The sequence below is a fragment of the Dreissena polymorpha genome, chromosome 15 (genome assembly GCF_020536995.1).
Source record: "Dreissena polymorpha isolate Duluth1 chromosome 15, UMN_Dpol_1.0, whole genome shotgun sequence".
Taxonomy (NCBI): Eukaryota; Metazoa; Mollusca; class Bivalvia; order Myida; family Dreissenidae; genus Dreissena; species Dreissena polymorpha.
Window position 1 is genome coordinate 44,020,506 of NC_068369.1, and position 26,414 is coordinate 44,046,919.

The 26,414-nt window shown below is 35.8% G+C and overlaps 1 protein-coding gene and 1 long non-coding RNA gene across 5 annotated transcripts in view; both read left to right on the forward strand.

Annotated features, from left to right (window-relative positions):
* The window catches only part of LOC127859902 (uncharacterized), a 45,111-nt gene that overhangs the window by 9,872 nt on the left and 8,825 nt on the right, over nucleotides 1–26,414 (forward strand). For all 3 annotated transcript variants that reach the window (XR_008039518.1, XR_008039519.1, XM_052397506.1), the window contains exon 2: nucleotides 25,621–25,764. Coding sequence is in view for 1 of the 3 variants with exons in the window: in XM_052397506.1 (XP_052253466.1) it covers nucleotides 25,621–25,764 (144 nt within the window). In the remaining 2 variants the exon portion in view is untranslated. The remainder of the gene's footprint in view (nucleotides 1–25,620; nucleotides 25,765–26,414) is intronic.
* LOC127859908 (uncharacterized) lies at nucleotides 1,474–11,938 on the forward strand. 2 transcript variants are annotated; one of them, XR_008039522.1, is made up of 3 exons: nucleotides 1,474–1,833; nucleotides 9,891–11,094; nucleotides 11,240–11,938. It is a non-coding gene; the product is annotated as an uncharacterized LOC127859908 (long non-coding RNA). The 2 variants fall into 2 exon arrangements; XR_008039521.1 differs by having other exon boundaries at nucleotides 9,891–10,949; nucleotides 11,095–11,938.

Below are 26,414 nucleotides of genomic sequence, written 5' to 3' on the forward strand. Positions count from 1 at the left end.
TACTGTACTTATTACCGATTTATATTACTCAAATGGTACAACTTCTTGCTAATCAAGCTGCGATAAACTCTTACTTCATGCCCGACGTCAATCAAAAATAATGGTCGATAGTTAACCCCGCCCTCATAAGCATTCGCGTAACCGATTGGACGATGAACTTCACAGTTTGACGACTGGAAAGTTACCAGATACATCCTTGTCAGCATTTAAATGACCGTGTAATGTGGCTAGAATAATCGATACGCGCGTCATGCTATTCTCTTATCAGTGGATTATCCATTACCCCATGTGGTGTTTATGGCGATTACTTGTGAAAGTAGGTACCGAGTGCTCTTTTAAAACAGGGAATATTGATACACTGATAGCGAAACCTTGATTTTTTTTGGACAATCTCCACTTTCTTTTACTGAAGAATACACTGATCGGAAAATTTCAAGCGCCCCGGGGACTCTGATTTCGAAATTCTTAAATGGCCTGGGGAAGACCCTGGTTAAACCCAACATGTGCTTTTGCGCAGTCAGGCCATAGGCGATGCTGTTCGCTTTAAAATCACTCAATATGTTATGTTTCTCCTTACCAGAAGGAGAGAAAGCTGAGTGGGCTATTTATATGATGGGCGCATATGACGAGGGTCATTACAAATCTCATTGCGAATTGAAAATGCCACATTTAAGAACAATGCTTTTTGATACAAAATTGAATTCAAAATAGCAAACTTGTTAATAATGGCAGCCTATCCGCACATTAAGGAATGATTTCCAGACGTGATGACCAAGTACGGCAAACATTGTGGTATGATAATTAAACGATTTTCTCTTATCGTGACACTATACTATTTCGCTAATGATTGTTTTCTCATCTTGGAGGCGAAAGTGAAATTCTGCGAGATGGATTGTAGCGCGTAATTGTAACAGGGCCACAATTTGTGTCGTTTGAGCATACAGAGTGGTCCGGAATTCCTTACACTGAACAGTGCTACATCCTTTGAATTGAGCACATACGCAGTGATGTAGCAAATATTCAGAGGTTGTATCTCAAATCAGCTTATTAAATATTCGAAAATATTCATGCGTGTCTGTTGGCGTTATGTAAAAGTCACTAAGATGAAAACTGAGTAAAACAGCTACGCCTAAAAGCGCATTAGTGCTCTATACCTATGTTTATGTCAGCGTTGTTGACACCGTGTGAACTGCTCGGGTAACAAGTAAAGCATAAACAGCAATGTTTATATACTTTTATTCCTCCATATACAAGATACCAAGATAATTGTATATTTTGAATTTGTAAATGGTGTCAAAAATCAAAAGTTTTGTACACGAACTTTCATTATGAATTTATATTCTTGGTGAGATAGTCATTTGATGTTAGAATTCCTTTAATATGATGGTGACTGCAAATTTTCTTTATATTAAGTTCTCATAACCATTTTCATCATACTTTTTATGCTTTCAGAACTTCCGAAAAGCATGTTGTTAACCAGGTTTTCCGAAGGAAAAAACTGGTTATTAGATTGGCGAATGCGGGCGGGCTGGCTGGCTGGCGGGCTGGCGGAATAAGCTTGTCCGGGCCATAACTATGTCGTTCATTGTCAGATTTTAAAATCATTTGGCACATTTGTTCACCATCATTGGACGGTGTGTCGCGCGAAATAATTACGTCGATATCTCCAAGGTCAAGGTCACACTTTGAGTTCAAAGGTCAAAAATGGCCATAAATGAGCTTGTCCGAGCCATAACTATGTCGTTCATCGTCAGATTTTAAAATCATTTGGCACATTTGTTCACCATCATTGGACGGTGTGTCGCGCGAAATAATTACGTCGATATCTCCAAGGTCAAGGTCACACTTTGAGTTCAAAGGTCAAAAATGGCCATAAATTAGCTTGTCCTGGCCATTACTATGTCATTCATTGTGAGATTTTAAAATCATTTGGCACATTTGTTCACCATCATGGGACGGTGTGTCCCACGAAAGAATCACGTCAATATCTCCAATGTCAAGGTCGCCACGACTAAAAATAGATTTAAAAATATAAAAAAAACTTACAAAGGGGGTTAATTTTTTTTGGTCATTTCAAAAGTTCAGTTTGAGTTTTCTCCCTTTATCAGATTTTTTTTTCACAATGAAAACCTGGTTTTGTGACAATTTTGTCCCTTGTTTTTATTTTGTCTTAGTTATTTCTATGAAATAATAAGGATGATAAAAAGTGCACACAAAACTCGACCCGTGCGCTATGACACACACTTTATAAAGTTGAATGGCGTGTGTTCATTTCAAACTTGCGATTGATTTTGAAAAATGCATTGCGTGTTAAATTATGCAATAGCGAACATCTTCAGTGCCTTCAGCGCTTTGATTTCCTGCTGCAGCAGAAGTTAAAGTTTCTTCCCCTTTGGTGCGCCATACATGCCAACAGCTTGTATTAGCTGCCTGAGCGCTGATTGGCTGATAGGATTAGGGAAAATAATTGATAATAACAGATCGCTGATACATGTCTTCATAATTATTATTATTTAACAGTTTATTTCAAGATTTCAAACAAATACATATACATCATGAACAATAATACAATACTGTTGTGTAATCAGAAATTAAATGGAAGTACAAATGCATCACATCTTAGGCAATCTATATAATGCAAAATTGCATGTAATTTTGTGTTAAAAAACAAAAAATAAACATTTAAGAAGTATAAAAAAGAATAACAAAAGAAAAAAGAAAAATACATTTTCCAGTGTGCAAATGCAAGCAAGGATGTATAAATTGTATTACCACATGAAAAAAACTAAATAAAAAACTTGTTTGCCCAATCAGCATGCAATCAGCATGAAACTTGATACACTGTAACTCCAATATAGCGCGGTCAATGGGGTCCAAGCCGCGAAACAGTGTTATAACGGATCCGCGCTATAAGTTTTGAGCTCATTTACTGCAGGGCGCTATAAAAAAAAAACAGGTATAGAATAGCCTATAATATAGGTCATGTATATTGCCATGCTGTGTTGACACAAATACATGCATATAAACCGAATCGTATCGATAACAGTATACATACTGCTTTTCTTATGTGCACATTTATCTGATAATCCAATAAAATTGCAACATCACTTAAAAATAATAATCTTGAACATTAATGACGATATATGTTTAAGAAATTCGTAAACACAACCGTACGCATATATGCCATTTTCAGAAGTGTTAAGAGTACAGTGCATTATGGGGCAGAGCTTTCATTGGACGAGCAACTTTAAATTTAGATTGAATGCAATACGACTCGTGTACAAAAAATTGTTATATTGCGTCATACGCATGCAAAAAACGTGTTTCCCGGGGACTTTCTGATACCGCGCGAAAATGAAAGTGAAACTCTGTAAACAATTGCCGGTACACTGCGTTCGCATGTAAATAAATCGTCTGCATTATTTAATTTCTTATACACGAACTGAAAGAGATTAAATGACATAATACTAGAATGATAATAAAATGACAGAAAAAGTTGTTTTATACAGTAGGCAGTATATTTCACAGCCGCTCATTTAATATAGTCAAACTGCAACCATATCAAAGAAAGAATGTTTCAATCGTTTTGAATTACTTGAATTGTAAAACTATCCTGCTTGCACTTAACTTATGGAAATTATCGCACTGAACCGCTCTGATGAGGAATACATGTAATAAACACTGACACGCAAGTTTTTCACACCTTTATTGACATTACACAACAGATTAACACCAATTAGCTGTCGGTGTTGTTTAACCTCGAGGCGATAATGGGATTATAATCGGTTCAACGGACGGTTGAATAAAGCAATCAACATAACTGTGATTGCCGCCATGTTTGAATTGTCTGAAAATACATGAAGTTGCATTATACGGATTTGAATCAGAAATAAAATGGAAGCTTGGAGAAAAAATCGGATCCAAGCACCCTCCGCGTTATATTGGATTCAGCGTTATAACGGAGCGCTTTATATTGGAGTTACAGTGTAATATAATAAATGTTTGTTCTAATGACATCCCAGCCAATTTAATCAATGATTCTTAGGAAAAAGCAAGGTCATAATCATTTTAACAAAGACATTAGTTACATTTAATAAGTTCAGATCCTACGGACTCCGATGAGTGACCTTCGGTAAAATGGTAAAAAAAGATTTAAAAAAATAATTGTCTAATGTCAGATTATTATATCTCAATTTTATTTCACTTACATCTAACAAATTATGTAACTATAATTTATATTTGTCTGTTCTTATTATTTATATTATTATAAAGACATATATTGAAAACGTTTTTCCCAAATCAAACAAAAAAATCCCTATTCCCAAATTTGATTTTTTTCACAAGATGACCAGGAATAGGCATGAAGGGTGCTCATTATTGTCTCATGCACATCAGAACATAATCTAATTATGATATCATTTTGTATTTATGAGAGCAATAACAAAGCGCAATTGCTGAAACACTATGTGCAAACACTCAAATATGGCAAAGAATAACAATGGAATAAAAATATTTATTTTGTTTTATACCTTAATTAATTGTTGCTAACAACAATGAAGTCAGGTTCTGACAGCCCAGACAACCTCTATAAATTGTGACAGCTCATTGTGTAGGCTGGTGTAATAAACATGTCACAGAATTAGTAGATTCAATGTCCTCAGATGGTTTATGTTTTTACACATAGTGCATGTCCTCAGATGGTCTATGTTTCATACTTACAGTGGAGTCAGATCATTCTCATAAGAATTTCTTAAACTCCATAATAATCACTCATGTTTCACATCACAATCTTGGGACTTAAATATATAAAATTTCGAGGTGTGGTCTTCAAACTGAAAAAATTGCGTAGATGATACTTGGATTTATGTTTGACAGTCACAGATGAATGATCCAGAGATTTTAAGTACATGTACTGTTACAAATGTAAATTGAAACCATTCTCTAACCGTGCTGCTCAGAACGTGTTTCTTTCTATTGATCTATAGATGGCTAGTAAAAAGGCATCATCCCATCAGAACAAATATAAAATAAAAATCACCTAAATTTGATCTTCCCCAGGGTATTTTATCCCCCTACTATAAAATCCCCCTTCCTACAATGTAATAACACCATTTTCCCATAATTTACGGGCAAAGGTATAAACAATCCTTCGATTACATGTATCTATGATACTGGTACATTGAATCATAAATGTTGCCTGATTGACAAGTACATTTGTGTCATCTTATATTGAATATTCTTCAGTTCCTGTAGGAATCTGGTATTTAGCTCGGCTGTTTTCGGAGAAAACCTGAGGTATTATCATAGCGTCTGCTGTCTGCGGCGTGCTAAAACCTCAACATACATGACTCTAAAATCAAAGTGCTTCCACATACAACTTTGAAACTTCATATGTACAGTACACTCCACGCGTTTTCCCAAAAAAACGCGCTCACTCCGCGTTTTTATTCCTGCTAGCGAGTGTTAACGCGGAGTTTGAAAGCGAGGTAAAACGCGGCGTTCCGCCAAGTTCGCTATACCTGCGGCGTGTATTACTCTAGCCTAGTTGTTAAATGCAGACAATTTCTGTTCTTATCAGCGACCGCCGCGCAACACCGCGTTAGCAGTGTGCTACTGGGCATGCCAAAAAATAAAAACATTGTCATTAAAAATTGTTTAAATACCGTGGCTTATAAAAATAAAGATAATTGTATACACAATTCATATATGTTTTTATTCACAGGTTCGCCGACAATATGAATATACGACACGTAAAGCGTTTTGACCAAGTAATATGTAATTCATTACACATATGACACCAGAAATGTTCCGTTTAATTTCCAAATGCGAATAATTGTTTGTAATCCGAAACACGCTTCCGATTTTTAATGTTAACCAAACTTTCACAAATGCTTCCAATATACAGTCATCATGTATATTTCCCGACAAAAGCACGCAAAAAATATGCTACAATGTACAAGTTCAAGGTTTATGCGTGAAAAGCATGGAAAGTGTATTGATTTTTTTATACAAACTTTGTAGTGCAGAGAACACTGAATTATGTTGATTTCGGTTAAAAGTTTTTTTGGTATTTTTTAACACAGTTATATCGCGAATAATTATATATTTCCTCAAAATTAATTTCAATTCAAATATCTTTATCGTTACGGTATTTTAGTATAGTAATTATTAAAACAGTTATTGTACTGTATACTGATTAAAGAGAACATCTGGACGGAACTGGATAAAGTGTTTGGTGTTATGTGTTGTTTTGACAAAAGGTATTAACATGTGTGAATGTCACTCTGCTGATTTGGCCCATAATTACTGGTAAACATTGTTTTGAATGTCAACGCAACTAGAACACAACTGAATATTTAATGCAACTCTCAACTCAATAGTTACCACCTTCTTTCAGCAATCAATGGAATAACCTAACTACGAAGAGAAAATAAATGCTTTAGTGAGCAGTGAATTGACTTTGTTCCGACAATTAAAACCATTCCTTATGCATTCAATGAACGTGTTTACTTGAGTAAGTTATGCATTCAGACAGGAAGTGGCTTTCCTTAAATAATGTCAAACTGTCAATTCACACAGATTTCTGAGACTTTTAATAGGGTCCTCGGTCATTTGTTTACATGTTCAGTATAGAAAAAACACCTGCTAACATGAAAACTTTGGATTAAATTATCAAAATAAAAACAATGTAGCGGACTGTAATTATATTAATTGTGTAAGTATCAGTTTAAAGACGACGTTTTGTTTGTCGTAAATCAACGAGTTTTCTATACAACTACTTCTACAACCACGTGGGGATCGATCTATCTTGGTTGTTTTTTTTTAATGGTATATTATATATATATATAAATAAATATATATATATACTTGTAATAAATGTAATTTTATTTGAAAATCAGGAAGTCAAACAAAGTTAAATTGATCGTTATCTCGTAAAACACGGAGTTTCCCCGCGTTGCCAACGCCGAGGGCTGCCGCGTCGGCTTATCAATTTTGCCGATCATTCAACGCGGCGTCCCAAATCATGCAAACGCAGCGTATCGCGAAATTTTCTTAATCTCCCTCGGCGTTACTGCACGCGGCGTATGGAAGGAAATTAGGGAAAACGCGTGGAGTGTACTGTAGATGCACTTTGACACGCCACACCCATTTTTTGGTCACTAGGTCAAAGGTCAAGGTCACTTCTGACAAGCTTTCATTTATTTAAAACTGCACCTACAGCAGAGCGTTGGCACTCTCTATGCGGTGTTCTTGTTAGATTTTATATCCTATTATACTGAAGTTTTACTTTGAATACCGGTATGGTACCTCCATAATCATTCCAGATTACTATCTTCATACAATGCATGTCAATGTTACATGTAATATTCAAACACAAAAACACTTGTTTGAGTCCTTTGTTTTGTCTTTTCAGTTGGAGAAAGGGTGCAAACCCCTTCAGATTGGAAATTTATTTAACAAAGGACTACTTTATTGTCCCCTACCGGTTTCACCGGAGGAGACTTATGGTTTGCGCTCTGTCTGTCAGTCAGTCACACTTTTCTGGATCCTGCGATAACTTTAAAAGTTCTTAATATTTTTTCATGAAACTTGGTCATGGAAAGATGGCAATATGGACACTATGCACGTCATTTCATTTTGTTCCTACGTCAAAAATTATGGTTGCTATAGCAACATAGACTAGAAATACTGCTGAAAATGGTGGTTTTCTGGATCCTGCGATAACTTTAAAAGTTCTTCATATTTTTTAATGAAACTTGAAATATGGATAGATGGCAATATGGACATCATGCACGTCATTTCATTTTGTTCCTATGTCAAAAATTCTGGTTGCTATGGCAACAAATATTTAAAAAAATAAATAAAAAAAATTCTGACAATGGTGGAATTTCTGACAATGGTGGAGCCGGTAGGGGACATATATTGCTTGGCAATTTTAAGTCTTGTTAATTGTTATAACATGTTTATTTTATACTTATTTTTTTATGATAATCAGCATTCATCTATTGCTTTGCTTACAAATGCAAAGTTATAATATGTGCAAACTTGGTTTCACTTTTAGGGAATTAATAAAAAGTGTAACCAATGAACACCTGTTGACTGTTCAGTGTACAAATATAACTAATGAACGTGCAGCTTCAGGCAACATATTTCAACTTAATTCACATGTTTTTTATCTGAGTTACCACATATAATTTATCAAACATCCTAATATGTGTTTTGCTTACAGTTACATGTTCTCTGGAAAATTGAATCGGGGCCTGTTTTCACCAAACATTTCTTAGACTTAAGTCTTACAATAAATCAGTTCTTTAAACTGTATTATTCAAAATTGCTTTATATTTCTCAATATTGTTACATGTATTAATAACCTCTATCTACATCATTTTTATGCCCCCCTTCGAAGACGAGGGGATATATAGGGGATATATTGTTTTGCATATGTAGGTCTGTCGGTCCGTCGGTCTGTCTGTCGGTCCGTCCACCAGATGGTTTCCGGATGATATCTCAAGAACGCCTAGGCCTAGGATAATGAAACTTCATAGGTACATTGATCATGACTGGCAGGTGACCCCTATTGATTTTCAGTTCACTAGGTCAAAGGTCAAGGTCACAGTGACTCGAAACAGTAAAACGGTTTCAGGATAATTACTCAAGAATGCTTACGCCTAGGATCATGAAACTTCATAGGTACATTGATAATAACTGGCAGATGACCCCGATTGATTTTCAGGTCGCTAGGTCAAGGTCACAGTGACTCGAAATAGTAAAATGGTTTCCGGATGATAACCCAAGAATGCTTACGCCTAGGATCATGAAACTTCATAGGTACATTGATAATGACTGGCAGATGACCCCTATTGATTTTCAGGTCACTAGGTCAAAGGTCAAGGTCACAGTGACTCAATATAGTAAAATGGTTTCTGGTCCCAAAACTTTAACCTTGGTTAAAGTTTGATAACTTTTTAGCTCACCTGATTGCTCAGGTGAGCTTTTGTGACCAGTCTTTGTCCGTCGTATGTCCGTCCGTCCGTCCATTAACATTTGCTCGTAAACACTCTAGAGGCCACATTTCTTGTCCCATCTTCATGAAACTTGGTCAGAAGCTTTGTCCCAATGAAATCTAGGCCGAGTTCGAAACTGGGTTGTGCCAGGTCAAAAACTAGGTCACTAGGTCAAAAAAAAGAAAAACCTTGTAAACACTGTAGAAGTCACATTTCATGCCCAATCTTCATGTAACTTTGTCAAAATGTTTGTCTTAATGATATCTTGGTTGAGTTCAAAAGTAGTTCCGATCCTTTGAAAAACATGGCCGCCAGTGGGCGGGGCAGTTTTCCTTATTTGGAGAGAGAAACCTTGTAAACACTAGAAGTCACAATTTTTGCCCAATCATCATGAAAGATGGTCAAAACATTGGTTCAATTGATGTCTCGGACGAGTTCGAAAATGGTCGAGATCAGTAAAAAAAACATGGCCGCCAGTGGGCGGGGCATTTTTCTCTATATGTATATAGCGGCAGTTTTCCCTATTTGGCTATAGAGAAACCTTGTAAACACTCTAGAAGTCACAATTTTTGCCCAATCATCATGAAAGTTGGTAAAAACATTGGTTTTATTGATATCTCGGACAAGTTTGAAAATGGTCAGGATCGGTGAAGAAACATGGCCGCCAGTGGGCGGGGCATTTTTGACCAGGTTTTCAGAAGGAAAAAACTGGTTATTAGATTGGCGAATGCGGGCGGGCTGGCTGGCTGGCGGGCTGGAGGGCGGGCGGAACAAGCTTGTCCGGGCCATAACTATGTCGTTCATTGTCAGATTTTAAAATCATTTGGCACATTTGTTCACCATCATTGGACGGTCTCGCGAAATAATTACGTCGATATCTCCAAGGTCAAGGTCACACTTTGAGTTCAAAGGTCAAAAATGGCCATAAATGAGCTTGTCCTGGCCATAACTATGTCATTCATTGTGAGATTTTAAAATCATTTGGCACATTTGTTCACCATCATGGGACGGTGTGTCGCACGAAAGAATCACGTCAATATCTCCAATGTCAAGATCGCCACGACTAAAAATAGATTTTTTTTAAAAACAAACTTACAAAGGGGGTTAATTTTGTTTGTTCATTTCAAAAGTTCAGTTTGAGTTTTCTCCCTTTATCAGATTTTTTTTTCACAATGAAAACCTGGTTTTGTGACAATTATGTCCCTTGTTCTCCATATGTATATAGTGAAAACATGTGAACACAGTAGAAGTCACATTTTTGGCCCAATTTTCATGAAATTTGCTCAGAACATTTGTTTCCTTGATACGAGAGTTGAGTTCAAAAATGGTTCCAGTCAGTTGAATAACATGGCTGCTGGGAGGGGGGCAGTTTTCTCATTATGCCCCCCCCCCCCCCCTTTCGAAGAAGAGGGGGTATATTGTTTTGCTCATGTGGGTCCGTTCGTCCACCAGATGGTTTCCGGATGATAAATCAAGAGCGCTTATGCCAAGGCTCATGAAACTTCATAGGTACATTGATCATGACTCGCAGATGACCCCTATTGATTTTCAGGTCACTAGGTCAAAGGTCAAGGTCACGATGACCAGAAATAGTAAAATGGTTTCTGGATGATAACTCAAGAACGCTTATGCCTAGGATCATGAAACTTCATAGATACATTGATCATGACTCGCAGATGACACCTATTGATTTTCTGGTCACTAGGTCAAAGGTCAAGGTCACGGTGACCCAAAGCAGTAAAATGGTTTCCAGATGATAACTCAAGAACGCTTATGCCTAGGATCATGAAACTTCATAGAAACATTTATCATGACTCGCAGATAACCCCTATTGATTTTCAGGTCACTGGGTCAAAGGTCAAGGTCACGATGACCCGAAATAGTAAAATGGTTTCCGGATGATAACTCAAGAATGCTTAGGCCTAGGATCATGAAACTTCATAGGTACATTGATCATGACTCGCAGATGACCTCTATTGATTTTCAGGTCACTAGGTCAAAGGTTAAGGTCACGGTGACCCGAAATAGTAAAATGGTTTCCAGATGATAACTCAAGAACGCTTATGCCTAGGATCATGAAACTTCATAGGTACATTGATCATGACTCGAAGATGACCCCTATTGATTTTCAGGTCACTAGGTCAAAGGTCAAGGTCATGGTGACCTGAAATAGTAAAATGGTTTCTGGATGATAACTCAAGAACGCTTATTCCTAGGAGCATGAAACTTCATAGGTACAATGATCATGACTTGCAGATGACCCCTATTGATTTTCAGGTCACTAGGTCAAAGGTCAAGGTCACAGTGACCTGAAATAGTAAAATGGTTTCTGGATGATAACTCAAGAACGCTTATGCCTAGGTTCATGAAACTTCAAAGGTATATTGATCATGACTCGCAGATGTCCCCTATTGATTATCAGGTCACTAGGTCAAGGTCACAGTGCCAAAAAACGTATTCACACAATGGCTGTCAAGGTCACGGTGACTCAACTTAGAAAAATGGTTTCCGGATGATAACTCAAGAATGCTTACGCCTAGGATCATGAAACTTCATAGGTACATTGATCATGACTCGCAGATGAAATAATGATGAAACTTGACCAGGATGTTTGTCTGGACAATATCTAGGTCAAGTTTGACATAAGTTAAAGATTGAATGAACTGACTCCTCTCAGGTGAGCGAACTAGAGCCATCTTGGCCCTCTTGTTATGTTTGCGTTCCGTCCACCATCTTCATAGGTATGTACATTGATCATGACTGGCAGATGACCCCTATTGATTTTCAGGTCACTAGGTCAAAGGTCAAGGTCACAGTGACTTGAAATAGGAAAATGGTTTCCGGAAGATAACTCAAGAATGCTTACGCCTAGGATCATGAAACTTTATAGGTACATTGATCATGACTGGTAGATGACCCCTATTGATTTTCAGGTCACTTTTTCAAAGGTCAAGGTCACAGTGACTCAGAGCAGTAAAATAGTTTCTGGATGATAACTCAAGAATGCTTACACCTAGGATCATGAAACTTTTTTTTTTTTTTTTATTCAATATCATACATATAATGTAAACATGTATATGATCACACAACACAGTGATTGTATAAAGCAATACAGTTCAGACATGTTATACATATACAAGATACGCTCATATATATATATTATTTTTTATTTTTTTAGAGAGAAAAGAAAAGAACAACAGAGGAATAGTTGTGAAAAATGATGAGTTGTAAAAAGTCGGAAGAAAGCATACTGTATTTGTGTGTTTTGTTGTATCTTCACAATGATCTTGTCAGATTGAAAAAAACAATATATATATAGACATAAACAAAACTATTTTAGAAAGATAAACTAACATCAGAGTGAAAATGTATATAAGTGGACAAAACATTATGAGAATTTAATCCGATTCCATTTTTGTTCAAAGATTTGTAATGTGTCATTACTGAGGGCTATTTCTTTCTCAATCTGGATTTTTAGTTTAAGACTATGGACAAAACAATTAAAATTTGGTACTTGTTTTTTGTACTTCATGTTTAAGATAAAATATTTCATCAATATAACCATAAAATTCACAATATTATTACCGTCTATTGATTTCAATGAGTTAATTCCGAAACTTACATTTAAGAAAGATAGTTTAACGTTTAGTTGCTGTTGTTCAAGAAAAGATGTTAATTGATTCCAAATAGGCTGGATGTGTTTGCACTCCCAAAAAAGATGTTCTATAGTTTCAATGTTTTCACTGCAGAAGTCACACAGATTTGAGTTAGATAATTTGCATTTATAGAGATATTTATTTGTAGCTATAATTCTATGGATGTATTTATATTGAAAATTTCTCAGTGTGCTTTCAATAGTTGCTTTATATGGCATGGTAAATATGTGTTTCCAATTAAGTTCATTTTCTCCAAAAAGGACTTGCCATTTATTTTGGATTTTGGAGTTTTCCGTAGGGTTTTTAATTTGGAGTTTGTAAAATATTTTATTTGTTTTGTTTTTTCTTCCAAGTATGTTTTCTACAAGTATTGTTTGAGTACATGGTGTATTATTTGTATTGATTTCAGATTTAATATGTATGGGTATGCTTTTGATTAGTGTGTAGTACTTCAGAAAATTATTTGAAGGTATTCCGTATATGTAGCATATATTATCAAAAGAGTAGAAATCCTTAATTCTGTAGTCATATAATTGGTCGACATATTTAATGCTTCGTTCAAACCAATCTTTATAGAAAAACGTCTTATTGTTTGAAGTTATGTCTTTATTGTTCCATAAAATTGTTTTACTGCTGGTTTGGGTTTCTAAGTTATGAGTGACATCACTCCACGCTGATAGAACATCAGACAGAAATATGTTTTCGTTTGCAATTTCATGTAAGATAGTATTGCTGATGTTACATTCAAAGAGTAAGGAGTCACCATATTTTTTTAGGATTTTCTGGTAGAATAATTTCCATTTACTCGTATTGGTATTATCTAGGTATCTTTTAACCCAGCTACATTTGATTGCATTCAAGAATGAGTCAATGTTCGTTAATTGGATACCTCCATTTTCTACAGATTGAATTAACTGAGTTCTTTTTATTTTATCAGGCTTACCGTCCCATATGAAATTAAATATTGCTGATTTTATATCGTTAATAACATCATTTGGTGGATTTGGGAGAACTGTTAATACATATATTAATTTAGGAAGTGCAAACGTTTTTAATACTGTGTTTTTTCCGATTAGTGTAAGTTTACGATGATGCCATGATTTTAAGCAGTTTTTAAAATTCTGTAATTTAAGTAGTATGTTTTTAAGAACTGTATCCTTTTCATTATTTGTGAAAGTAATTCCTAACGTTGTGGCTTCATCGGATGTCCAATTAAATTTCATTTCTTTTTTATATAGAACATTACTTTGTTTTAATTTACCTACTCGTAGCACGGTACATTTACTTTTGTTTAGTTTAAGACCCGATGTCATTCCGTAAAGGGTTAGCGACTCTATTAGGTTATGGAAAGAATCGTAATTGTCGTTTAAAAAGTAGGTGGCGTCGTCAGCAAATAGGGATTGTTTGATTTCTTCGTCAGGCTCTAGTGATATGCCTTTTATGTGTTTATTTGATTGGATGTGATGTGATAGATACTCGATGCAAATAATAAATAGCGATGATGAGAGTGGACATCCTTGTCGAACCCCTCTTTCGATGTTAAAACTGTTTGAAAAGAAGCCATTGTTAATGATTATACTATTAATATCGGTATAGAATAGTTTGACCCATTTAATGAGACTTTCACCAAAGTTCATATTTTCTAAGCAGGAGAACATAAATGAATGATCAAGCGAATCGAATGCCTTTTCAAAGTCTGCAAAGAATATTAGACCAGGACTATTTGAATTGTTGAAATAGTTTATGCATTCTTGGATAAGACGAACGTTTTCACCAATGTAGCGTCCTTTTATGAAACCAGATTGAGATTTTGAAATAATTGATGGTAATATTTTTTTTATTCTGTTTGCTATACTTTTAGTTGCAATTTTATAATCATTGTTAAGTAAACTTATCGGGCGCCAGTTTGATAAGGATTCTAAGTTTTTTCCAGGTTTTGGAATAAGTGATATAATACCTTGTTTTTGTAGCGTAGTTAAGTTTTCGTTGTTAAATGAATAGTTAAGTGAATTAATTAGATGTGTTTTTATATCATTCCAGAATATTTTATAAAATTCGATTGTGATGCCATCTGATCCTGGGCTTTTGTTGTTTTGCATTTCTTTTAGGGCTAATCCACATTCATACTCATTAAGTAATCCGTCGCACAGTTGTTTTTCCTCCTGGTTTAAAGCGTGATGTGTATTTTTAAAGAGGGTGTTATTTTCAACATGTTTTCGTTTATAGAGGGTTTCGAAAAATAAACGTTGTTCTTCTAGTATTTGAGTTCTGTTTGTTATATCTTTGCCATTGACTACTAATTTGTGTACAGTTTTTTGTTCACTTCTACGTTTTTCAATGTTTGCGAAATATTTTGTGTTTTTTTCATTGTGTTCAACATGATGAGCACGCGCTCTAAGTATTATTCCATTGAGATGTGTATGATAGATTCCATCTAATATTTGTTTTTTAATGTTATTTCATTTTCAATGTCGGTGGTATCATTTGTGTTTGTTTGATGCAATTGTTTTTCAAGTGTTTCAATGGTTTTGATGGTTTCAGTTTCAAGTTTGTGTGTTTCTTTTTGTTTAAATGATGTGTATCTAATTGTTGCGTTACGTATATTTCCTTTAATTACTTCCCATAAGGTGTTTGGGTTTGCATCTTTATTATTTTGAACTGTATTTAATATTTCCTGTTTTATTTGTATTTGATATTGTGTATCTAATAAGACGCTGTTGTTAATTTTAAAGTATCCTGGGCCTCTTTCAGGTTGTATATTGATCATGAAACTTTATAGGTACATTGATCATGACTGGTAGATGACCCCTATTGATTTTCAGGTCACTATGTCAAAGGTCAAGGTCACAGTGACTCAGAACAGTAAAATGGTTTCTGGATGATAACTCAAGAATGCTTACGCCTAGGATCATGAAACTTCATAGGTACATTGATCATGACTGGGCAGACTGGCAGATGACTCCTATTGATTTTCATTCATATAGAACATTTTGTTAATCACCATGAGCCTGTATATATTCAAACGCTGGGCTTATTTTGCTTAGTTCTACAGCGTAAGTCTATTCTTTATTCTTAGGTCTTAGATCGGGTTAAAGAATATGAAGATCTTACTTAAAAATGATGTAGGCTTTTATTGCGCTAAATACAATAATGTTGGGAGCTGATAATGAAAGAGAATTGTCAATGTTTTGCATTTTACATTCATTTTATTTCCTCCAACGCTCGAATATGTACCGTAGAGTGAGCCATGTACTGGAACTTTCATTTATAATGATAACATTTTTTATAAACATGACCATTGTCATTCACAGATCAAGATTATGTTAAGTGCCATCAGTTTCAGATTTCTGAAAACAAAAGCAGGATGTTTTTACGTTTTTAAAAAAGATGCTTAGTTCATAAACAGTGATATTCAAACATCAATTTATTTCCACATGTTTTCATCATAAATTACGTTTCTAGGCAATATCAACAATGACATTTTGAAGTGTCATTTCAAAGTAGAATGCTAATTTGACATATCCTATAATAGCCTTGTCTGGCTTATGTACTTTTAAGCGTATCTTAGCATATATTTGTATTCCTATAAGGAGCTTTGACAATATGTGTGCAGTAAGTTTTTCTTTTAATCAATGCTTTTCCTTACCCCTTGACAGATTGTAACCAAACTTCACAGGAATGATCCTTACATGTATGTGACCCTCTTTCAAAGTTATTCAAATCAGTGGCATATGTACTTAAAAAAAGTAGCTAAAAATAGGTGTAACCAATGAAAACTTAAAAAATCTTTTTCTCTAAAATCTCAAAGGGTCAATGCATGCAGGGCTTTAATATTTAGACTGTTACATCATTTACAAATCCTCATCTAAGTTTGTTCAAAACATGCCCCTGGGATCAAAACTAGCATGCCCCAGGGGTCACATTATTAATATAGACTCATAAAATAATTAACTTTAAAAATCTTACTCCCTGAAATTGCAAGGATTAGAGATTTAAATTTGGTGTGCCACATCATATATAAAAACATGATTATAACACAAACATATAAAAATCTACACATAACAGGTTAGTTTATAAATGTCTCAGGTGAGTGACTGAGGGCCTTTAGGCACGCTTGTTTGCCTTATTCACCACCAATTCTTACATTAGAAGATAAAGGATACTTAAGACAAATATCAGAAAAAACAACAACTACACTTTCCGGGCTTAGCAGGACCTATACATAAATAAAAATGAAATAGTGCTTTCCACATGCAATTTAACGGTCCCTCACCGGGGCACTTGAATTTCGAAATCAGAGTCTGCAGGGTGTTTGAAATGTTCCGATTAGCGTATTTTTTCAGTAACTACAACAAGTCATTCACAAGATCAAAGCAATATTGACTTCGCTGAATATTTTCAGAGCCAATTTATGATCCTCTGTCAATTACACGTTTCTCTTTACCCAACTTAAGCCCTCCTTATTGGACAATCGATATTGGCCAATGAGAGCACATGCTTTTCTTGAGCGACAGCCTCGTAGGCATTCAATACCTGCTGTAAAGTTATGCAGATGACGAATGAAGTAATTGTCATATAAAGTGTGTGGTTGTAGGACAGTTTGTTGTCTTTGTCACCTACCACACCCATTGGTCCCTAGGTTTACACCTCAACGATGAAATCACAGCAAGTTACATGTACTTAGATGACTGATGATGGTAAGCGGGTATAATCCTCGTGGAAATATGCATTGCATGCATAATATTGGCAAATAATTTATTCGACTCGTAAAGTGTTTTAAGAAATAAAAGTTAAATTTATTACACACAACTAAAATGTTTTGTGAAATTCTAAAATTAGCATAATTAAACTTGAAATCTGAAGCAGGCTTCTGAATTTTAATGTTAACGTAACATAAACGAATTCTAGCCTCAAATAAACTGTGCTTCATGTACTTCTGCTGTTCCTTTGTCTCAATAAAAAGTGAGTGAAAATTGTGCAGACATGTACAACGTCACATGAAAATTATTGGTGTATTTATTGCATAATTAAGCAAACAGAAAATTAGGCGATATACATGTGTTCAGTTGGATAAAAAAAACGTGTCTCCATTGGACCTTATTTCATCAAATCTTTGGTGATTCAGTGGTCAGGTTAGGAAATGTGATGTTTAAATTTTAATAAACAAATTTGATGTTGTACGGCTCCACCCCTGCCTTGCAGCCCTAATATTCATCACGCAGTCTCCTATGTTCCTAGATAACCTTATCATGCTGGGAAATTTGTTGTCTGCTAAAATGTTGTCTGCTGAATTTCTAATATTAGAATTCTCTTTGATTTTTTTCAAAGAATAATATCAGAATAGCAAACAGTTTGGATCCTGATGAGACGCCACGTTCTGTGGCGTCTCATCTGAATCCAAACTGTTTGCAAAGGCCTTTAAAATTCGGTTCCAGCGCTGAAAGGGTTACAAGGGTTTACACATGTTTCTACCCGGAAGATGGTGTGAAATCCTCTCTGTTTGTCATGTTAAGACATGCATAAGAACAAGTCATATGTAAGAAGCATTTGTTTGAAGGCTCCATATTTAATTTATGAACTTTGCTATAAGCAGCATGTACAAGTATGAAAGAAGTTCTTTTCTTTAAATGGTGCAGTACATTCAGTTAGTTACTGAATCAATGGAAATTTCATCTGCACCAGCAGGAGAGAAATCTTAACCCATTTATGATAAGTGGACTCTCCCTTCCTTTTAAATTGGATCAACTTATTTCCAAAATTAGGGATGTCTAGTATATTTATTTCTATATTAAGAATATTTCTTACAGAAATTCCTTTAAGCAAACAGCGCAGACCCTGATGAGACGCTGCATCATGTGGCGTCTCATCTGGGTCTACGCTGTTTGCCAAGGCCTTTTTTCTAGATGCTAGGCATAAATGGGTTACCTTATTGAAGTGTTTATGCACCTGTTTGTAACAGACCTGTACAGCCTTTTACAGGCATGTTCTTTCTCTATCTAAAACTCAAAATATTTGTAATGATATCTTTATGATCATGATCATTCCACACTTAAAGTTGTTTATTGTTGGCTCACAACCATATGAGTCGTGTTCTAAGAAAATTGGGCATTATGCATGTGCGTAAAATGTTGTCCCATATTAGCCTGTGCAGTCCGAACAGGCTAATCAGGGACGTCACTTTCCACTTTTATGGTATTTTTAGTTTCAAGGAAGTCCCTCCTTAGGCCTAAAAAAATTAATGTTGTGGTTCTGGTCACCTGACCCTACCTAGGAAAATGCGCCGACCCTAGTTTTTATTGACTGTGCCGACCCTAAACTTTTTTTACTGTTTCCCGGTAGGATAAATATCAAAGCGATATTGACTTAGCCGAAAATTGTGAGAGCCGATTTATGATCCTCTGTCAATCATGTCATGTATCTCTTTACCCACCTAAAGTCCTCCTTAAGGCGGATTGTCGTTGTGAGAACGCTTGCTTTGAATGAGCGACAACACTCGTAAGCAGTCATACCTGTACCTGCAGTTAAACCATGCAGACTACGAGTGACATAATTTTCATGAGTGTGTGATTTTATGGCAGTTTGTTGGCTTTGTTATCTCACACACATCAGTCCCTACGGTGTACATTTTAAATCGATAAAATCTCGGCCACTTACTTAGAAGACAGATGATGGCAAGCGGGTGAAATCCTCGTTGATATTGTGCATTTCATGCATGATATAGTCAAAACATTTATTCGACACGTAATGCTCTTGAACAAATTATCGTTGAATTAATTACGCACAACTGTAAATGTTTCGTTCGATTCTCAAATGAGCATTATTCAATTTGTAATCCGGAACACGCTTCCAAATTTTAATGCTAACGCGACATTAACGCATTCTAGTGTTAAATAAACAGTTCTTTATCCTTTGTCTCCATAAAAAGCGCGCGAACAATTATTCAGACATGTAGAACATCGCATATAAAGTGTGGGTGTATTTTGTGTTGTATAAAACATGAACATCACTTCAGGCGATTAACGCGTGTTCAGTGGGGAAAAAAACGCCCCGATTGGATGTTACTCATCACATCTTTAAATAGTTACAAATGCCATAATGTATTTGATACGTATGAAAAATAGCAAATGTTTTGTGTTTCTTGGGCACTTTTATCGTATTTACCAGACTTTGCTTTACAACTGGAATATACGGTATTATCGGGTAATGAGTAGCGACGGGAAAATTAGGAAGTATATGCAGTAATAGATAGACAGTATGGTTGATATGGATGTATTAAGGAATCGATCGAGATGGGATTATGCGTATCTATGCGGAAAGGGTTAAACAATTTTTAAAAATGCTGTTATCAATGTCGTCATTGCTGTTTTTTTCTTGAAGAGTCATAACGCATTAAATAACTTCATTTCACTCTACAAATGTAATAAAAATAACGTATGGTGGGTGCATCCCCCTAACGGCCCTGGCGCATCTGTAAAAAATCCTGTGGAAAGCACTGGGTAAGTTTCATGCGATCATGAGTGGGTGGGGTAAAACAGTTATTTTTTCAACTTTCAATTACGTGATTTAATAAAATTGATATATTCTTTGATCAAGTTGCATTCATTTCGTTCATACACCCGTATTAAACTTTGTTTTGGGGCGTAAATCAGAATCATGGTGGTTGTTCTGTTGGTTTTTATCATAGGTTGAATCTCACCTGGATGGAAAAAAGAGTTGTTAAAATGATAAATGTACACAAAGAAGATCACTACACAATAATGGGAACAATTTTCTATGGTGTACATAGAAGTTTTTATGTGAAAACCATCCGCATAAAAAATCGAACTACCCTACCTAGAAACTTTGGCATTGTTACCAGAACCACAACATTATTTTTTTTAGGCCTCAAGTGTAGGCGGAAAGTGTCGTCCCTGATTAGACTATGGGGACTGCACAGGCTAATCTGGGATGACACTTTACACACATGCATTAAGCCAAGTTTTCTCAGAACAAGGCTCATATAATTGTTTGTTGTGAGGATACACACTTTTAATTTGAAGCTAGTGAGAGGGGACTGTTTCTAGCAAGCAGACAGAGACTTCATTGTACATGGGATGCCTGGTCTCCTGCATTGTACATGGGTTGCCTGGTCTCCTGCCGTAACAGGCATTGGAAGGCACATGTTAAATTAATTAACAACTTAGCCACTTAAACATTGGTGTAAGATTGCTCATCTTGTGTGTGCTTCTTTCAGATTTTGAGGTTAAAAAATAATGAAATTCAAACAGTTATCGGATAGTTAGCTATATGATTTTACCATTCATTGTTCAATATGTGTGGTTAAACTTACTCAAAATTGTAATGTTGTGATAAGAGCCATGCCATAAGGTGAGCTATGCCATAAGGTCGACATACAACCCAGTCAGTGCCAAAACCATATAATTGAAGCCCCCTATGCTCCAATTCTTGTTGACTATAATGTTTTGCCCTGGTCATAGTCAGACTGGGCCTTAAAGGGACCTTTTCACAGATTTTGGCATGTTTTGAAGTTTGTCATTAAATGCTTTATATTGATAAATGTAAACATTGGATATAAAAACGTCCAGTAAAAAATCAAGAATAAAATTTAAAAAAAAGAAAAAAAAGGTAACCCTCAGCAGGGCTCGAACCATTGACCTATGGAGTCCTGGAGTAAAAGTCTACGACTTAGACCACTTGGCCATCCTTCCGGATGCAATGTTAGATGTATTTTATACAGTACAGCCAAAGCGGCACAAACATAATCCGCAGCTACGCCACGGCCAGATTATTAGTCCGGGGCGGCCGAATCATGTGTTCACGCAGCGTATCGCCGTGGCACTCGGCATCGATCCGCGCAACGACGCCGAGTCTGTATTAACCTCGAGTACTTTCGCGGAGTAAATCCGCCGCATACGTACGCGGCGGATCAAGTGAAAAGATATCCACCTACATGTACATACATGTATGTGTAGCGTAGAATTAATTACGCGCAACTGTTTATGTTTCGTTCGATTATCATTATTAAATTTGTAATCCGAAACACATTTCCGAATTTTAATGCTAACGCGTCCTTTGGCAAATTCTAGCGTCAAATAAACAGTGCTAAAATATCCTTTGTTTCATAAAAATAGCGCGAAAATTATGCAGACATGTAGACATCGTTTGGAAAGTTTGGGTGTATTTTGTGTTGTATAAATACATGAACATCACGTCAGGCGTAAATCGCGTGTTCAGTGGAGAAAAAAAACACCCCGATTAGACATTATTTCATCATCTCTATTAATAGTAACAAATGCCAAAAGGAAATATCGAGAATGTTTGTGTATCGTAAATTTTTACCAGCATTTGCTTTAAAACTGGAATATACGGGATTATCGGGTAATTAGTAGCGATATTAACTGTATAATATGAACAAAATAAAACGTGTTTATGTACGCATATTCAAACAATAGTTATAATAAGCTGATAATTAACAAAACTACAAATACGTCGTCACCGTCTTGATTATTGATGTGGCTTCAAACTGCTAATTTTCTCAGCTAAAATATAATAGTGGAATCAACATGCAATTAATTTATAAATCCACCATATGCTGGAGCCTTGACCACTTGTATGTGCGAAAACATAATTACGTGACCTTGTTTATGTGTGAAATACATACGCTACGGGAGGGAAACAAACTTAATAATTGGCCAGACACATTAACTATGCTTACATGTATATGCTAATACAATCCGCGCACAATAAATTTATTATGATTTTAATTATTATTATGATTGTTCTTTCAAAATTTGTTAACTACATGTAACTAATAATTTTTAAAAGATTTTTTATTTCATGATGCGCATCGACTCGGCATCATGTCGCGGATCGCGGCATGCCTCGGCGGACAGATGCGAAGTTTCGCGGCGATATGCGACTTGCCGCCGCATACTGACGCGGCTTCAATGACTGACGCGTTCGACTCGTTTCGCCTTGCCGCTGCGGATCGCGAAATACGTTTGTTCCGCTTTGGCTGTACTGTACTTTTAATACGAAATCCTTGCAGTTTCACAAAATATAACGACAACAGCAGAACTCTCCAAATTATTAATTTGTTTCGCGTTGCAACGCTTTATAATTTTCGGGTTTTAAATCGTCAAAAGATGCATATAATGGATATTTTAGAGCATGGTAAATGTTCAGTATTACTGTTTCCTCACAAATTTTACTAAAACGAAAATTTGCGAATCTGAAACAACTTTTATGTCCCCCACTATAGAAGTGGGGGACATATTGTTTTTGCCCTGTCTGTTGGTTGGTTGGTCTGTTGGTTGGTTTGCGCCAACTTTAACATTTTGCAATAACTTTTACTATATTGAAGATAGCAACTTCATATTTGGCATGCATGTGTATCTCATGAAGCTGCACATTTTGAGTGGTGAAAGGTCAAGGTCATCCTTCAAGGTCAGAGGTCTAATATGTGTGGCCAAAATCGCTCATTTTATGAATACTTTTGCAATATTGAAGATGGCAACTTGATATTTGGCATGCATGTGTATCTCATGGAGCTGCACATTTTGAGTGGTGAAAGGTCAAGGTCATCCTTCAAGGTCAGAGGTCAAATATATGTGGCCCAAATCGCTTATTTTATGAATACTTTTGCAATATTGAAGATAGCAACTTGATATTTGGCATGCATGTGTATCTCATGGAGCTGCACATTTTGAGTGGTGAAAGGTCAAGGTTATCCTTCAAGGTCAGAGGTCAAATATATGTGGCCCAAATCGCTTATTTTATGAATACTTTTGCAATATTGAAGATAGCAACTTGATATTTGGCATGCATGTGTATCTCATGGAGCTGCACATTTTGAGTGGTGAAAGGTCAAGATCATCCTTCAAGGTCAAATATATGGGTCAAAATTGCTCATGTAATGTCACTTCTGCCATATTGAAGCTAGCAATTTTATATTTGAAATGCGTGTGTATCTCAAGGAGCTGCACATTTTGAGTGGTGAAGGGTCAAGGTCAAGGTCATCCTTCAAGGTCAAACGTCATATAGGGGGACATTGTGTTTCACAAACACATCTTGTTTCAATTTTGTCAATTTAACCAAGCGTGAAAAGGCCCCTTTAAAACACCAGCTGTGCTTTATTTCCAAATCCTTGTTTAAGTTGTTACAGCAAAGCTTTAAACCTCTTTACAGACTGCTGCTGCATTTAACAGACATGAAATGTGGGTGTCAATAAATTGTGTAATTGCTTTGGATTTTAAAATGTGAACATCTTGATCTGTATAACCTGGGAGCCATTATGCTAGTTAAGTGGGCTGCAATCTACTTATGGATCACAAATCAATTAGTAATTGAATTTAAAGTTTCTGAAATGCCCAATGTTTTTTGGGTGTCACTCTTTATGATAAAGAGATCTGGCGGTGCCCCAGGTACATTGGGGAGAGATTGGGTTAAAACTAAGTGCTGCTGAAACCATACATGTAGTTGTAAGAATGTAAAACAGTATGATATAATCTTAGGTGTGAGCCTATTCAATTGGTTTTAAAAATAAAAATAAACAGCATTAGTGACGTCAGTGTATTTTGATGCAGAAACTTCTGATGGTAAAGTAAACATGGCTACAGGCAGCTGAAAACATGCATAGAAAACATGTGTTACAGCTGATCAAAAATGCACTATTTGCTAATTATCTGTAATTGATTCTAAAAAAGTATACATTTATGTCACTTACTTAATTAAACATGAAGCTGAAATGTTTTGTCTTTGCCACACCCTTTTAAAACATGACACACATTAACCCAACATGTTTTTATGGACAATTGTATAGGGTAACAATACTGTACAGTATTGCTTGATATTAACATCTTTTATAATGAACAAACCTAATGGGATATGACTTGATTGATGAGTGAATATTATTGAGTCAAGTGGAAACAGCACAACTTAGCACTTAAAGTGTAAAAGGTTAACTGGCTGATTTGTTTATGATAGAGGTCACCCTGACCCTCTTCATGCTCCATTTGCATTTTTGTTAAGCCTGAATAAAACTTTATATACATTGTAATAATCTTAATAATTTTAATGATCATAAACTATTGGGTCTATTCTCAAAAATGACTGCTGATTTTGAGGTGTTTTTGAGGGTTTATTTCAAGCTCTTTAGCGCTCTGTGGATTGCTGGCTTTGTTCAAGAAAAGACTTTATTATAAAGTATGTCACCTGACTGCCATCAATGACTTAAATAGTCCTAAAAACCTGCAAAACAGAATGTTTCATCATTTTTTTTCTGCTACGAATATCCAAATATGTCCATCTTGCAAACAGTCTTCACTTAGACTAGACATGGAATGTTCTCTTTCTATTCCAGATGGTTCGGAATATTCTATATCTATTCCAAACTGATATAGAATATACTTTTATCTATTTCGGACTGGGTCAGAATATTCTATATCTATTTAAGACTGGTTCAGACTATACTAATATCTATTCAAGACTCATTCAGAATATTTTATATCTATTCAAGACTTGTTTAGAATATACTTTTATCTATTTCAGACTGGTTTAGAATATACTGAAGTCTATTCCATAGTCGTTCAGAATATACTATTACTATGCCACACTGGTTCAGAATGTACCATATCTATTCCAAGCTGCTTCAGAATACAGTATGTACTCCAGACTGTTTCAGAATATACTGTACATGTATCTATTCCAGATTGATTCAGTATACTATATGGATTCCACACTGGATCAGAATGCACTCTCTCTACTGTCTATTTTTTTTCAGACTTTCAGGATATACTATATCTATTTTAGACTTTCAGGATATACTATATCTATTTTAGACTTGTTCAGAATGTACTATATCTATTTTAGACTTGTTCAGAATGTACTTCCTCCATTCCAGACTGGTTTGTAATGTACTCCATAACAGATTGATACAAAATATGCTCTGTGTATTTCAGACTGGTTCAAGGCTGTTCAGGGTCTGATGTCGTGTGCCCTGGCCAGTACATTGCTGGCTCTACTCATAGGCCTGTTCTCGCTGTGTTGTTCCTGTCGCAGTTGCAACCCCAACATGGCCGCCGGAGCCTTTGCCAACCTCACCTGTGAGTATACACTTGGGTTGCTATTCAATAAGCATCGAATATTGTTTATTACCTTGATACCATTATAATGATAATGTTTGGAAATTAAAGCACAGGGGTACCCGAGATTTGTTAATTCAAAAACAAAGGATCCCCTGTTTGCTTTAAGGACCTGGTGATATTACTGACATTAATATGTACCGTAGATAGCAACTATTTTGAATAGTGTTTTTTTCTAGGATTTTAAGCCAATCTCTTCAGTATACAACCATACAACCATGTCCATGTATTTGCTATAGAAATAAAAACCTTTTATTGAGTAACCCTTTCCCACTCAGAGGCAAAGTGAAAATGGCTTTTAAAACTTGAATATAGTAAGAAAAGTCTTTAAGGGGCTTCAAATGTGTCAAAATGCTTATCTACAAATGTAAGTGGTAAAGGGTTAACTGACACTTGGATGTTCCAAGTGTCAAATCATTTGTAAGGATACTTAACTCTAGGGATGTTGGCTTACTCCTGTATTCATTGACTAAAAGGTTGCCGTTGCATAATAGATATGGTGTCTGCCTTGCCACCAAGAGGTCAGGGGCTCGCAATCCACTGTGGGATTGACTCCACTAAAGACATCAAGTTCTGGCTCTACCCATGACTTGAGAGCTTTTCTATAACCC